General features: G+C 28.2%; 1 protein-coding gene across 2 annotated transcripts in view; it reads left to right on the forward strand.

Moving 5' to 3' along the window:
• LOC111618750 (tensin-2-like) overlaps window positions 1-15,515 on the forward strand; it is a 114,391-nt gene that overhangs the window by 56,041 nt on the left and 42,835 nt on the right. For both annotated transcript variants that reach the window (XM_023360312.1, XM_023360313.1), the window contains one exon: window positions 15,045-15,311. In XM_023360312.1, the coding sequence (XP_023216080.1) occupies window positions 15,045-15,311 (267 nt within the window). The remainder of the gene's footprint in view (window positions 1-15,044; window positions 15,312-15,515) is intronic.

A 15,515-nucleotide genomic window follows, 5' to 3' on the forward strand; every position in this document is an offset into this window, starting at 1 on the left:
AAAATATGTATTGAGTTTGACGTCTGAGTTGACAGTTATATCAAATATAGAAGTTGAAACAAAAGTTTTTATATCATTTTAGTTTTAAAATCGGTTACCGTAAGGTCAATATAAAAATATCAGCGTGTTAAATATATATTTTTGTTGGAATATTTTCAATCTTCTAAAAATCAAAACAGGATTTACAATTTTTGTTTTATTCTATTGAATTTAAAAGTTATACTAGTTATATCTGTATATATAAAACAGAATCCTGTCTGTATGTCTGTCCTCCATACACTTCTAAACCGTTTGACCTGTCTTCATCAGGATCAGTAAAAGTGTTTACAATTATATGGTAGCCTTTATATTCTCAGGATCAGCACTGGAATCGGTAAAAGGGTTTAGAATACATAACAAAACCCTTGATCTATCCTAGTGAAGATCCTGCCTAAAATAAAGGCTAACATATACGAAACCCTACTATTTCCCTTGACACTTCGTGATAAACTAAAATCGACTAAAATAGCGGAAATTTTAAATATAGTTTCCATTTTAATGTTTGTCTTCATTACTTTTTGCCCAGGCTATCTGCTAGCGTATATATACTTCATGCATGAGAAATTATTTATTATATATTATTCCTTAAAATTACGTGTTAAATAATGTAATTAGGAACTTAAACCAGTTAATTCATCATAATTTTATTTATTTAGTAGCTTCGTATAGTTTTCTATATCTAAAATTCTATGAAAGTATTTAATTCACTCGATTATACTACTTGAAGAGAGTAAATTATACTTGTTTATGTTGTAATTTTTAGTTTTATTTCAATGAATAACTATAATTATTTGAAAATATTCGCCATTCCTCTTTAAAATTATACGTTAATTAACATATTTAAGTTTAAACGAGTTCTATTTTAATAAATTTCTATGTTTAATATTATTATGCAGTTTCCTATGTTTATTATTATTATTATTCAGCACAATAATCGAAATTATTGTTTACTTTATTACACAATAATGTAAAATTGTTAATATATAATAAACTAGAATAATAGTAATAATTATTAAAATTTTGCTATTAAATCTCTATTTTTAACATATTTTTTAAATAAATTATTTAAAAAAAAAACAATTTTATTAATTCATTTTGCCTCAAGAAAATTGTGAAAATAAATACATAATTTTTTTATTTTATTATTAAAATAATAAAATTGTCAATTATTATAATTTTCTACAATTTATAAAAAAAAATTCTCTTTTATAATTTATCAGCTTCAAATTAAAAAAATTTTTTTTTGTAATTTATTACAATTTTCACTTTTTTTTTAAAATTCAGTAAATTTTATAATTAAAATATGTATGTATATTTCTTCATTTGAATAATTTATTTATAGAAATTTTCTTATTTAAATTGGTTTATTAAAATGTATATTTATTTACTTTTTTAAAAATGTTTAAAAAATAATTTAAAGTAAACAGTTATTTTGATTTATATAAAATTTGTATGAAAAAATTTAAGATTTTTTTAATAAAAATTATGTATATGATATGATATAGAATACACAGTCTCGAACCTTCAATAAAGACCACCTGTAAACAACGGCCATTTTTTAGGAACGTTTCTTTTCGAAATTCATACAGAATAACCTCCGAATAACGGCCACATTTTGTGCTTCCATCATTATCCGTTCTACAGAGGTTTGACTACTTAAATGGTCAAACCTCTGTACTGTATTTGCATTGAAATTTTAATGTATTTTTGCTTTAAAAAATCCCAAAAAATGCAGTAGACTATACTGAATTTTTTGCGGTTTATTATTTTAAAAAATATGTAAACATGAAAAATTGCAGTATAGTGCATTTTTGCATTTTTACATGTTTTTTTAAATAAAAAATAAACATACATAAATACATACATACAAAAATATCATAAAAAATTACAAATTGTGTGACAACTTTAGCTACATTGTACTAAAGAAAGATAAACTATTTTACAAAACTAATGAAAGAGTAAATTCGAGTCAGATGTTTTTTCTGAAACCCTAACTTACGACAGAACTTGTCATCAGTGTAATGGGTTCGACGAAATGGAAAGTTAAATTACAACAACATTAAATTTGAAAGGATAAAAAAAATATATATATATATTAGTTTAAAAAATTTTCTGGAAATAAAAAAAATATATATGGAAGAAGAAGAAAGTCGAATTTAATATCAGCCTATCGCATGTCAGTATTTGACTACAATCCTATAGGCAAATGTATGGAAGGGAATAAAAAATAAAGTAAAAATTTTACTAAAAATATCGTCTTATCAATAGAAAGTTTTGATGGATTGGTTACTTTTTTTATTATTATTTTTATTTTTACTTCCATGGCTCTTATGTATATATAAAATATAGTAAATTTTTTTCCTCCTGTTTTGATGTTTACCGAATTTGTAAGCGTACAGACACACACACATACACACTTCCTGTTATTAAAGCAATGTAGCGAATAATTGGGTTTTCTGAGATATTGCCAAAGACTTTTATGAAAAAAAACAGAGAAAATTTAAGTATCTTGCTTCTTCCTTTATTCATATATATATATATATATAATATATTTTAAAAGGTTTCCTGTTATGATATTTACCAAATAATAAAAATCTTCAACACATTTTCTTACCGATATTGGAAATTTTAAAGTTTAACAGATGTTTTTTGTATATATATGTGTGTATAAAGTAGGGAATTTTATATTTTTAAACTTGAAAAATATTCAAGAAATTGTTTTTTGTTATTAAATTTAATCATTATTAAATACCATACACAATAGAGGATTAGTTAAAGAGGAAAATTGGGATGAAAGTGAACATTTGCTTTGTTTTAAATATGAAACATTTAACAATGTAATTATTAGCGTAAGGGGCTAATTACTCGTTAATGAAATAATAGTAAATGTTAATATATATAAATCTTCTACTCCTTTATATATATATATCAGTTCATTTATTTTTTTAATAAAAGAATCGTAGGAAATTAGCTGATTTCCCAGTAGGTGTTACACGATTCTAACTGTCAAAATCATGTCACGTTATTTAGTAATTGGCTGGACTATTAAAAGAAAAAAAATGCAACTTCTAATGAAAGAGATTGTGATCATAAAATGAATTTAAAAAAAGAAAGAAAGAAAGACGACTTTAAATCTTGAGAGACAAATGTACTGAAATATAATATATCAGGCTGTTCCAAAAATCAGTTAACTGAGATATTATACAAGTAAAATTTATATTGAAAATTGTAAAAGAAAATCACAAAGATTTTGACACGTGCAATTTGCATTTTTTTTAATTTATTTTTTATTTTTACAATTTTCAGCAGCCCGTAAGAAAATTGCAAATTGCATGTTTCAAGACTGTGATTTTTCTTTTACAATTTATTTGTACAAAACCCAGTTAACTAACTTTTGGAACAGTTTTATGTATATACTTTACTGCAATCTTCTTAAAAATTTCTGAAAATTGCAAATTACCCGTGACAAACTCTATTTTCTTGCAATTTTTAGCGATTTATAAGAAGATTTCAATTTAAAAAAGCCAAGTTTTTTACAATATTCCTGTAACTGGATTTGTTAACTGTTAAAAGTTGTAAAAAAATCCCTGTTAACAATTTTCAGCAATTTGTATGGGTCATTTCTTGTTCAGTACTTAAAATTACAAAGTTTGTAAGTAATCAAGTATTCGAGAGGACGACAATTCAGCCTTTACAATGGTTAAATTGTCGTTTAGGCAACCTTGTGTACGTAATATTTGATCATATGATTGTGACACATGTTAATATGTAAGCTATGATAACTAAATGAACTGTAGGAGTTAGTTAGGAGTTGAAAAAGTATAGGCATAACTACATATAGAAATAGTACATGAGCTGAGAAACAGGTTTATAGTTGAGTAGTCAGACAGGTTTATGGACATGAAAGAAATATAGGTTTACAGAATGGAAGAAACAATTTTTACTCAGTTCAAGTAAAGTAAAAGTACTTAATAAACAGGCAAATTTTGCTTGGAAGTTGAAGATAAACGATGGATTTAACTGGCTTAAAGATGGAAGTCTTACACAAGATTTAATACTAAAAAGACATTGATTAATAATGAATTTAATCAGTAATTTTTTTAATATATAAAAGCAGAGATTAAAAGTAAACTTAAATGATAAAATATATTGAAATTCATGAGATCTTTCATCACTAAATATTTTGTCAAGCGTAGATAAAGTTTCATTTATTTATCAAAATTTACATTAATTAAAGTTAGTAAATTTATATAAATATTTTTCGTAAATATTCATGAGAATTATTACCTAAATATTTATCAAAAATAAAGATTTATTTATTTGTTTACTAATATTTAATGAAGTAAATTGAAAATTATGTAAAGTTGCCTTCATTATGAATGATTTCTTATTGTGTAGATATATTTATCATTAACATCATTGAGTAAATGCAGTATTTTGATATTAATTTAATGAATGTTTTCTTTTAAAAAAATAAATATTTATAAAAATATTGAATAGAAAAATTTACAAATTATTCCACTGAATGTATAATTAATTAGGAATAAAATGTTTTAAAATTATCATCCATGTTTGTTGGATCTTGTATGGTGTATGGTTACATTGAAGAAGTAGATTAGGAAGGTTGTATCTTGAAGATTAAGGATGTGTCACGTCTAGGATGATAAGATAAAATAGCTACAAAGATTTATAGAATTACATGATGATGATAAAGATGAATTATAGTGTAAAATTTGATATAGAAGTTTATTTTTCGGACAATTTTATGTACTTTAAATGATTAAATGCATACGTTAAGGATGTGGCATGTTTAGGATAATGGATAAAATAATTATAAAAACTATAAAACAATTATAAATAATGAATTATTTGAAGATAAAATTGTTATATATTTATAGATCCATTCTTCTAATAATTTTATGTATTTTAAAAGGTTAGATACAAATTTTGAGACTGACTCAGCAAGCGCAATAGGAAAACTTAGGTGTAACGATATTTAGCAGTAAAAACTATGATAAATATGAATTATTTAAAGGATGTTGATGATTATTATAAAGTAGATATATTTATGATTTCGATAAATTTAAGCATTTTAAGTGGTTTATCATTCTACTACCATAGAAAAAGTATAGTGGAAACTGATGCAGGGTGAACATAGAGTATGTTTTCAGAGCGCTCTGTAAAAAGATCTATTGGGCCAATCTCAACCAAATTTGGTATACCTACTGATCTGAGTGTGCTGTTTCGATTTTCATAAAAATTTTCTTCAAAATTTAGCCGCTAGGAAGAAATTTGGCACTATTATTTCCCTTCACATTAAATACATTTTCTAACGAATTTAGGGTATAAAAAGGAGTCGCAAAACGTTCTTCACAACTCTTCGACGAGCGAACAAATGCTGCTTCATCAATAAAAAAAATGTCTACAAGTAATATATAAACAGACAAAGTGAGCTCTAAGACTTCACATGTCGAAGAATTGTGAAGAACATGTGAAGATCGTCTCTTTTTATACCCGAAATTCATTATAAAACTTACGTAACATGCGCATTGAGGGGATTTCTTCTGAATTTTGAAGAAAATTTTTCCCAAAAATCGAAACAGCATATTCGGGGCAGTCGGTATACCAAATTCGGTAGAGATTGGCCCAATAGTTCTTTCTATAAAACGCTCTAAACACCTACTCTTTAATTAAGAAAAACAACTTACAGGTCGTCCATTCATTTACAATTTAAAATATTTAATAATAAAAATGTCCACAGTAAAACCTGTATAAACCGGTTTTCTCCGGATTCCGTTTTGGACAGGGGTTTTTTTTAATACTGCATTTAAATAATCAGCTAAGTGATTTGTCGATTTATATAGATATTTAGATGATATTAAAGTAAGAAAAAAGAGAAGGATGATCTGTTTTTATCGCTCTTTATGCAGTTTAGGTGCTGTTGTTTATGGATAGTCATTTGTATTTTATTTCTGTTGAGAATCTTATCCAGTCCCATAGCGTGTATCAATAGCATTAAATAAAGCACGGAAGTTCGTGCTCTGTATTAAACTTGGCAAATCTAGGAAATTGTAATTAGAGAAGGAAAGAAAAAAGAAAAATTCATGCTATTTCGTAAGATAAGAAACTAAGAAAAATTAGAACAAAATTTAAATTTTTATTAGAATATTTAACTCATCTATCAAAATTTTCAATTATATAAAGGTAAATTTGATTAAATAAAAGTCGATTTTTAATTATATTTATCGTCGTTTCTCTTCCAGAAATCAAGCATCGAATTGCTTATTCGTGTAATTCCAAACTTGTTCTGTCAGATTTTTAACATTTTTGTTGAAAACAACTCATTAGAATATTCTGTAAGATGAATATTTTATGATAAGATCAAATCTCTGTTGTCTACAACCGAGACATTGATAAGTGTCAAGATATCTTCTGGGCTTTCAAGAGTTTATCAAGCGTTGGATTCTTGTACCTTCATGCAAAAATAATAATTATATATTCTAAAAAAAATATTTTTAAACGAATCTTTTAGGATTATTGCATACAAAAATCCTCTCCTCTCATCAAAAATTGCTTATTTACATCTCTATACAATTCACTCCTTTTGATATAAACAATATGGAATCCTACTAAAAACCACTTTATTAGTGATAAAATATTCTTTTTTATCATTTAAATTTTGAACTTTTTTTAAAAAAATACAACTTTTTAACGGGAAGGGATGTAGATGAATTTAATTAAAGCGATAGTTCATCATTATAACGTAATGATGATCACTAGAATACATATTGAGCCGCATTTAGTTAGTTGTACTCTGTTTATCGTCACAGTTAGGACCATTAGGATGGGTATTTCGTGAACACAGTCATATATATTACATACTCAACAGGGTAGAAAGAAAGGAAGATAGATAATCTCTTCTGTGAGTCACCATCATTATATTAATCACGATATCTCTTATCATCATCATCGTTCTCTAATAATGATTAGCACTACAATACATCATTACAGTAGCATTTATTATGAAGATACTAATCAAGAGTTACTTTTAATGTAAATTTTAAGCTATTTTCCTAGCTACTAACGTGTGTTCTCTTGCTGCAAAGTGGTCAAACTCATCTTCCAATAGGCGAGAATACTAAACGAACACCATAAAAATGTCACTCCCACTTGACAAACAGTCTTTGTAATATTAAACCCCTCGATCACTTCCAGTTTGAGAAGTCAAAATGGAACGCATTTGCCAAATGGAAACAAACTAATTCTGAAAACTAAATAATGTGAATTGAGGGGTTGACGATGATTTGCATACCGAAGTGCTGATTATTTGCACGTGGGAGCTTTCACACTGCCCACACATCATGTTTATACACACTTTTGAAATCACCACGTTGGCAATACTTCTATATAACAGAAAATTATGAAGGTCATCATTTATTTTAACAGGTTTTTCTTATATGGAATATTGTATTTTCGGTTTATTTATCCCCCCTTTCCTCCTTTAATTTCGAGTAGGAAACGGAGGAAAAAACTGTTAAGGTTCCAAGAGAAGAATCGACCCGAAATTTTAAATTTAGAAAGAGAAAATTAAAGAAAAAAATAAAAATAAAAATTTGTACTGTTGATATCGAATTTTTACTCATTAAAGATACATTGAATGTTGCCTAAGGGATTAAAATTATCTGAAAATATTACTCTTGAATCTGGCAAATGTACTCATTTATTCGTTTGAAAATAATTGAATTACCATATTTCCAGAGTTGTCGTTGGAAATTTTTGATTTGTAATTTGTTCGCTAAAATTATACTAATTCATCTAAACTTATCGAAAACGAGATTAAAAAGAATTTTTTCTTGTATAAGCGATATATAACTTTCCTATCATTTAATTTTCTAAAAACAATCTTAAAGATCCGATAATTAAGAGGAGGGCAGAGGAGGAAAAATATTCATATATTAAAGTGTATCATCGTCTAAGTGTAGAGATTAATTTACAAAATTAAATAAAACATAACCATCATATCTATATTTAATTTCTTTATCCTGTTCTTTCTATAATAATCTTCCTGATCCATTTTTAATCACCCAAGAGATTCGCCTACGAAAAAATAAAATTTTATTTGCTTTTTTTGGGGGGAAGCTTCTTATTTTTAAAACAGAAATAACAAAGAATCGTGTAGTAGTTTACTGTTTGTGCAGTATCAGAAATTGTCTTGTGTGTGTGGAAGCTATTTAACCTCACCGTCCAATCTAGTGATGGATGACTACTTTCCATAGGCAGTTGATAAGAGTTGCTATCGTTGCATTGCGTCTTGGGAANATTCTAAAAAAATATTTTTAAACGAATCTTTTAGGATTATTGCATACAAAAATCCTCTCCTCTCATCAAAAATTGCTTATTTACATCTCTATACAATTCACTCCTTTTGATATAAACAATATGGAATCCAACTAAAAACCACTTTATTAGTGATAAAATATTCTTTTTTATCATTTAAATTTTGAACTTTTTTTAAAAAAATACAACTTTTTAACGGGAAGGGATGTAGATGAATTTAATTAAAGCGATAGTTCATCATTATAACGTAATGATGATCACTAGAATACATATTGAGCCGCATTTAGTTAGTTGTACTCTGTTTATCGTCACAGTTAGGACCATTAGGATGGGTATTTCGTGAACACAGTCATATATATTACATACTCAACAGGGTAAAAAGAAAGGAAGATAGATAATCTCTTCTGTGAGTCACCATCATTATATTAATCACGATATCTCTTATCATCATCATCGTTCTCTAATAATGATTAGCACTACAATACATCATTACAGTAGCATTTATTATGAAGATACTAATCAAGAGTTACTTTTAATGTAAATTTTAAGCTATTTTCCTAGCTACTAACGTGTGTTCTCTTGCTGCAAAGTGGTCAAACTCATCTTCCAATAGGCGAGAATACTAAACGAACACCATAAAAATGTCACTCCCACTTGACAAACAGTCTTTGTAATATTAAACCCCTCGATCACTTCCAGTTTGAGAAGTCAAAATGGAACGCATTTGCCAAATGGAAACAAACTAATTCTGAAAACTAAATAATGTGAATTGAGGGGTTGACGATGATTTGCATACCGAAGTGCTGATTATTTGCACGTGGGAGCTTTCACACTGCCCACACATCATGTTTATACACACTTTTGAAATCACCACGTTGGCAATACTTCTATATAACAGAAAATTATGAAGGTCATCATTTATTTTAACAGGTTTTTCTTATATGGAATATTGTATTTTCGGTTTATTTATCCCCCCTTTCCTCCTTTAATTTCGAGTAGGAAACGGAGGAAAAAACTGTTAAGGTTCCAAGAGAAGAATCGACCCGAAATTTTAAATTTAGAAAGAGAAAATTAAAGAAAAAAATAAAAATAAAAATTTGTACTGTTGATATCGAATTTTTACTCATTAAAGATACATTGAATGTTGCCTAAGGGATTAAAATTATCTGAAAATATTACTCTTGAATCTGGCAAATGTACTCATTTATTCGTTTGAAAATAATTGAATTACCATATTTCCAGAGTTGTCGTTGGAAATTTTTGATTTGTAATTTGTTCGCTAAAATTATACTAATTCATCTAAACTTATCGAAAACGAGATTAAAAAGAATTTTTTCTTGTATAAGCGATATATAACTTTCCTATCATTTAATTTTCTAAAAACAATCTTAAAGATCCGATAATTAAGAGGAGGGCAGAGGAGGAAAAATATTCATATATTAAAGTGTATCATCGTCTAAGTGTAGAGATTAATTTACAAAATTAAATAAAACATAACCATCATATCTATATTTAATTTCTTTATCCTGTTCTTTCTATAATAATCTTCCTGATCCATTTTTAATCACCCAAGAGATTCGCCTACGAAAAAATAAAATTTTATTTGCTTTTTTTGGGGGGAAGCTTCTTATTTTTAAAACAGAAATAACAAAGAATCGTGTAGTAGTTTACTGTTTGTGCAGTATCAGAAATTGTCTTGTGTGTGTGGAAGCTATTTAACCTCACCGTCCAATCTAGTGATGGATGACTACTTTCCATAGGCAGTTGATAAGAGTTGCTATCGTTGCATTGCGTCTTGGGAAGGTTTGCGATTGATTCTGTAACTTCTACCACAACACCCACCTTCTGGTTTGGTGTGATTGCTTTTGTGCTGTTACTTTTATTGGCAAATGTCTCCTGCTGACATTCCTCTTACTCTGTATGCAGCCTCCTCTTTTTTTTCCTTCACTTTTCTTTATTACTCCTTTATCTTCTTGCTGATTAACGGTTTTAAAATTCTAAAAATGTTACGAGGCATCACCGTGGAGTAATTACAGTGATGTTGAATGATACAGGTGATGATCAAATTTAGTTATTCTCAGCCTATTATAAAGATGTTTTAGGCTTTAAGTGAATAACAATTCAGGACTTGTTCCCGGAGTAAAAAGAGTCATTCCAGAATCGAATTTTTGCTATATTTATACGCTTTTTTCCCCTCCTTCCTCTCTTTTATAGGATAATTTTAAAAGAATTTTAAGCTAATTTAGAGAAGATATGCAAATTTTTGTTAAGTACTTTCGATGTGATGAAGAGGATAAAATGCTCCACTTTCTAAAACTTTAATATCTTGTTTTAAAAGTTCTGTTTTAAGAAAATGTTTTGAATATATTTACGCTCGAAAGCACGTTTATAGAGAAATTACTGAGATTATTTTAGATAAATTTCTTAAAAATTAACTCATAAATTTCACGATTTCAAGCTTTAATAGAGGACAAATTTTCATATATTTAACATTTAAAATTAGATGTAAAAGCTGTTTTTTTATCTGAAATTTTTAATATTCGTCATACTGAGACCAATTTTGATTATCACTGATATTCAGGAAGATTTAGATAACATTTAATTGATAGTTAACCATCTGATAATGAAGCAAAATCTATAATATAATCAAATTTATAGTTGTAATAATAATAAACGTAGTGCAAAATATTTTCCCCTGTGCTTCACTGCATAGTTCCGTTGCGTGAAGGGAGAGACAACTTTACAGGCGTGAAGGAAAACTTTCAATGATTTTATTGCACTCTTGGGAATTTTCGGGAAGGACGTCATGGAAATAGCATTGTGTACGTTACGTCATCAATTAGAACATGTCATAAACTATTATAACCTATTAGCACTTCCAGAATTAGCTTTAATAAGCTAACATGCAAACTTGTTAACGCATGAAACTTATCATAAGGCGAGTTTTTTATGTAAATTTAAAAATATAATTTGTAAGCATTTTATGCCATCATTTTTATATTAAAGGAGTAAAATTTAACAATTTTATTCCTTAATTTAGCCGCTTTTAATCTTGTTTTATTCATATAAATTATTCCCAAAACAATATAAATTTTTGAAGATTACGTAGGAATTCATTTTAAATAATGAGCAAATTTAGTTAAAGAAAGTAAGTTTATCCTTTTTAAATCTCGTTATTTTGGCGTATTTTTGAGGATTTTACGGTCAATTTTTTCGACTTTTTTGGGAAAGATTGATCTCTGATTGGACTTTTCATGAAGTAGTTAAGCTTTTATTGAGTGTAATAATGATGGACATTAAATAAAGTTTTATATATATATACATTAAATTTCTAAAAGAATTCTCCAGTTTCGAAGAGAATTTTCAGTATTTTAAGAGATTTAGTCGGATAGAAGTCGAATGATCAAAACCATCCTAAGTTAAATCGATTAAGTTTCTGTGCGAGGAGTCATTCATTTAGAAAGGTTGCACATTGCTACACTGTTTTGGCATCTATTGAGCTGAGGAAGCTATAAAGATTTCATACTGGAAGGAATTCCTACGTTTTAATGGAGTTACTAACACAGTTTTAAATTCGAAAATTCTTTCCTTTTTTTTCTAATTAGAAAAATAGATATCAACATCCGTATTTAAGGTTTTGATTTGGGATAGAAGGGAGCAATGACCTCTGCAAACGTGCGTAAAACAAAGCTGCTATATCGAATTATCAGCTAATTGCATACTTGTGCGGTTGCTCTCATCTTAATTGCATTATAAGATTTTTTCCCTTCTGTTCTTTCCTTCCTATGAGCAAGAGAGCATAGAAGTTAACTTTGAGATTTTGAAATTAAAAAAAATATATTTTTTTTGGATGCATTTTACTAATCACAGAACAGAATTTTCAATATATTAAATGGATTCTATTGCTAATTTGTACAGAAAATTCTGTAAAATAATAGTTTAAAAATATATAAAGTGTCGTATGATATAAGAGAAAAGTTTTATACAGTATAAGTGTGTCAGAGGGGTGTAAAAAAAATATAAAAAGTGACAGGAAAAAATTGAAATTGAACTTAACCCATAACTTGAGATACTAATAGAAGGGCCATATGATGCTTTCGACAGATTCTTTGATAGATAAGACAGCAGCATCTACAATAAACGGGAAAAGACGATACTGTGCCACCTTTCCTAACTGAGAATTAAGCATTCACGTGACTGCCTTCATCCCAATCGATAAATCAAAGAAACGAGATGAAATTTGGCAATTTTATAAAAGGAAATTTCCACCTTTTTTTACTGAACTTAAAATTACATTTTATTTTAGTTTTTTTTTAATTTTAAAATTGTAATTTATCTTTTAAATAAATAAATATATATATTCTATTTTATAGTTTTTGTAAATGGTTAAAGATTAAGAAAAAGTGTAATATCTAGCATTTAGCTGATTAAAAAATATATATATTTAAAAAAACGTAATTTTATCAAAATTGTGTATGAAGATTAAGAAATTACCATTTTATTTATTTATTTTTTTTGCCTTGTCTTGTAAATTCTTATTTTTGATGATTTTTAAGGTTAAAAAATAGATAGAAAAATCGAGAATTTTGAATATTCTACAAAACTTTAACTCTTATAAAGCAAATTTTACTTTTATAACCTTAAAATAGAGATTTTTTTAAACCTGATTTTTCATTTGTCTTAAAAGTTAGTCCATGATCTTTCTTATATAATTTTTGAGAATAGAGGACACGCACGATTCTTTAGAGTTAATTTGATGAATTTTTATTACAAAAAGAATAAATTACCATTTGGTTTTCACAACCGAATTACATACAAAGCTACTAGTACAATTCAGACTCAGCAAACGAGAATGAAGTGACAAGTCTGCGCCGTTTATCCTTTAGAGTACGATGGAAGAAAGGATAATTAAGCAAGAGAGTTGGACCATTTCGCGAAAAATCGCTTCGAATTAGCGTAAATTGTAATTTGTTTCCACTTTCATTCGGTAGATGGCACGAAGGGAATATGGGATGAGAATGTTCTCACTTCTGAAAAATGTGCTACTGTGGTATTAAATTAGAACCGATTTAAAATGTACAAATTACCGAAAAAATCGTCTAGAAATGAGGATTTGAGCTCACAATTTCCAATTACGTGTTACGCTATTGTAAGAAACAGCAAGATATTATCAGGGGTACTATTGTAGTAATAAGTATCAAAGGCTAAATTAAACCACTTTTAGGTATTTTTATTCGCTGTTCTTGCTTAGAAAATAATGCCGAGTTGTAAAAAAAAGAGGTTAGAAAGTGACGAAAAAATAGTTATTGCTATGGTAACACAACGATAAACATCAATGCCTATGACATGGTTCGAAAGGGAAAGAAAGTGTCTTTTCCTCCTTCCAAGGCCCACTAAGTAGACAATATCACGCGATTGTCTTAAATGATGTTTCTTACGATCATTAAACTTTACTCTCTTATGTTCGTCTGCGTGTCTATCCGTCCACATTTCAAAACGAAACCCATCTAAATCCGTACACTTTTATATTAATTTTCATAAACAATATAGTGCGAGACGTATAATTTTATGAGTTTTTACTGCTGTATGAATGGTTAGAGGTTGATTAGAAATATCGATTTTTTGGGTCGAGTATGTGTATTATTAATTATTTATAGTAGCGCATTCTTTGCTGAAACTAGTAGAAATTTTTCAGCTGCTTTTTTTAAGATTCTTGTATCCATATATTTTAATTTATTAATCGCATTTTATAATATATAACAATACGTTTCTGAGTCTATATATAAGCTTTAGATAATTAAGACACATCTTTTCTACTGATTAACATATGTAGCTGATAAGTATCTTCTCACACTGATTATTTAAATTTAAAGTTTTGTTTTATTCTGTGGTTTTTTTAAGTTGAGCAGATAAATGTGTTTTTTTGCGATGTTTTTTGATAAAATAAGCCTACTCACGAAGAGAATTTTTAAAGAAAATGTTACATTTTTGATAAAATAGAGAGCCAAGTTATATTGCTCTTACCTCCTTTAGTAGTAATTTTATTTATTTATTTTAATAAGAATGCCCCACAGTAAACATAATTCAGTTAATTATAAATTGTTTCGATAAATTTTACTCTAAATTTCCCATCTAGATCGCTGTTAATTACATATTTTACTCAATTTCCACTGAAGGAATTCCCATAGAATACACTTAAATGTAACTTTCCCTAAGCTAATTTTATCCAGATTTACGTTTTACATGTTTTGTTACACTCTTAACCACATTTTCTAGCTTAGAAAAAAAAAACAGCTTTCGGGCACGCTCTCGAAGAAGTTATCCAACAAACACCCCTATCAACCCAGACTCTTCTTCTGGAAGTCGAACTTACTCAACCTTAAAAATAAACAGTTTACTAAGACAATAAACACATCAGCGGAAATTGAACACGTTTCCAAGAAGAAAACAGTTTATATTAAAGCAGGCACGAGCTATATTTTACCCCCCTTGCATCACCTAAACAAGTTATAAAAGAAAAAAAAATATATGTGTGTGTGTGTGTGTGTGTATATATATATATATATATATATAGGAAAAATTAGAGTTGTAATTAAGATTCGACTTAATTTAAATTAAGTAGAAAGAACAGGAAGTAGTTGAGCAACTCAACACGTGTATCGTTATAGGCTGAAGAACTAAGTACATTGGTGGGTAGTGCTTTTCGTATGGCCTACGCCCAACAACTACAGCGCCAGCAACCTTCTTCATTCCACGACTTGATCAGTCGACAGTTGGAGCAGCAGCGCCAGCCGTGGCACACATCTGACACTGCAGAAACGACAGACAACAAAGCTACTGCCGTCAGCGGTGCTGGTAACAGCTTGATGACGGGTTCTCCCTTACTGGGAAAGGAGGCAACGGCGAATGATGTAATATCATCATCTAGGCAATGGGTAAGTACTGGCTTTTTAAACTCATCATCTTCCTCTTGCGCTTCTCCACCCTCCTACAAACTTTTCTTACTCTCTTTCTATCCTGCAACTTCCTACGAGTTTTTAGCGTGTGATGCTACTGTAGTAATAATTTATGTATGTACTGTATATATATTTTTTAAAAAATAATTAATACTTAGATACTTAAAAGTCGCGGTGGTTTAG

Source organism: Centruroides sculpturatus, unplaced genomic scaffold, assembly GCF_000671375.1.
Source record: "Centruroides sculpturatus isolate CEXI.00-Female unplaced genomic scaffold, Cexi_2.0 scaffold188, whole genome shotgun sequence".
Lineage (NCBI taxonomy): Eukaryota > Metazoa > Arthropoda > Arachnida > Scorpiones > Buthidae > Centruroides > Centruroides sculpturatus.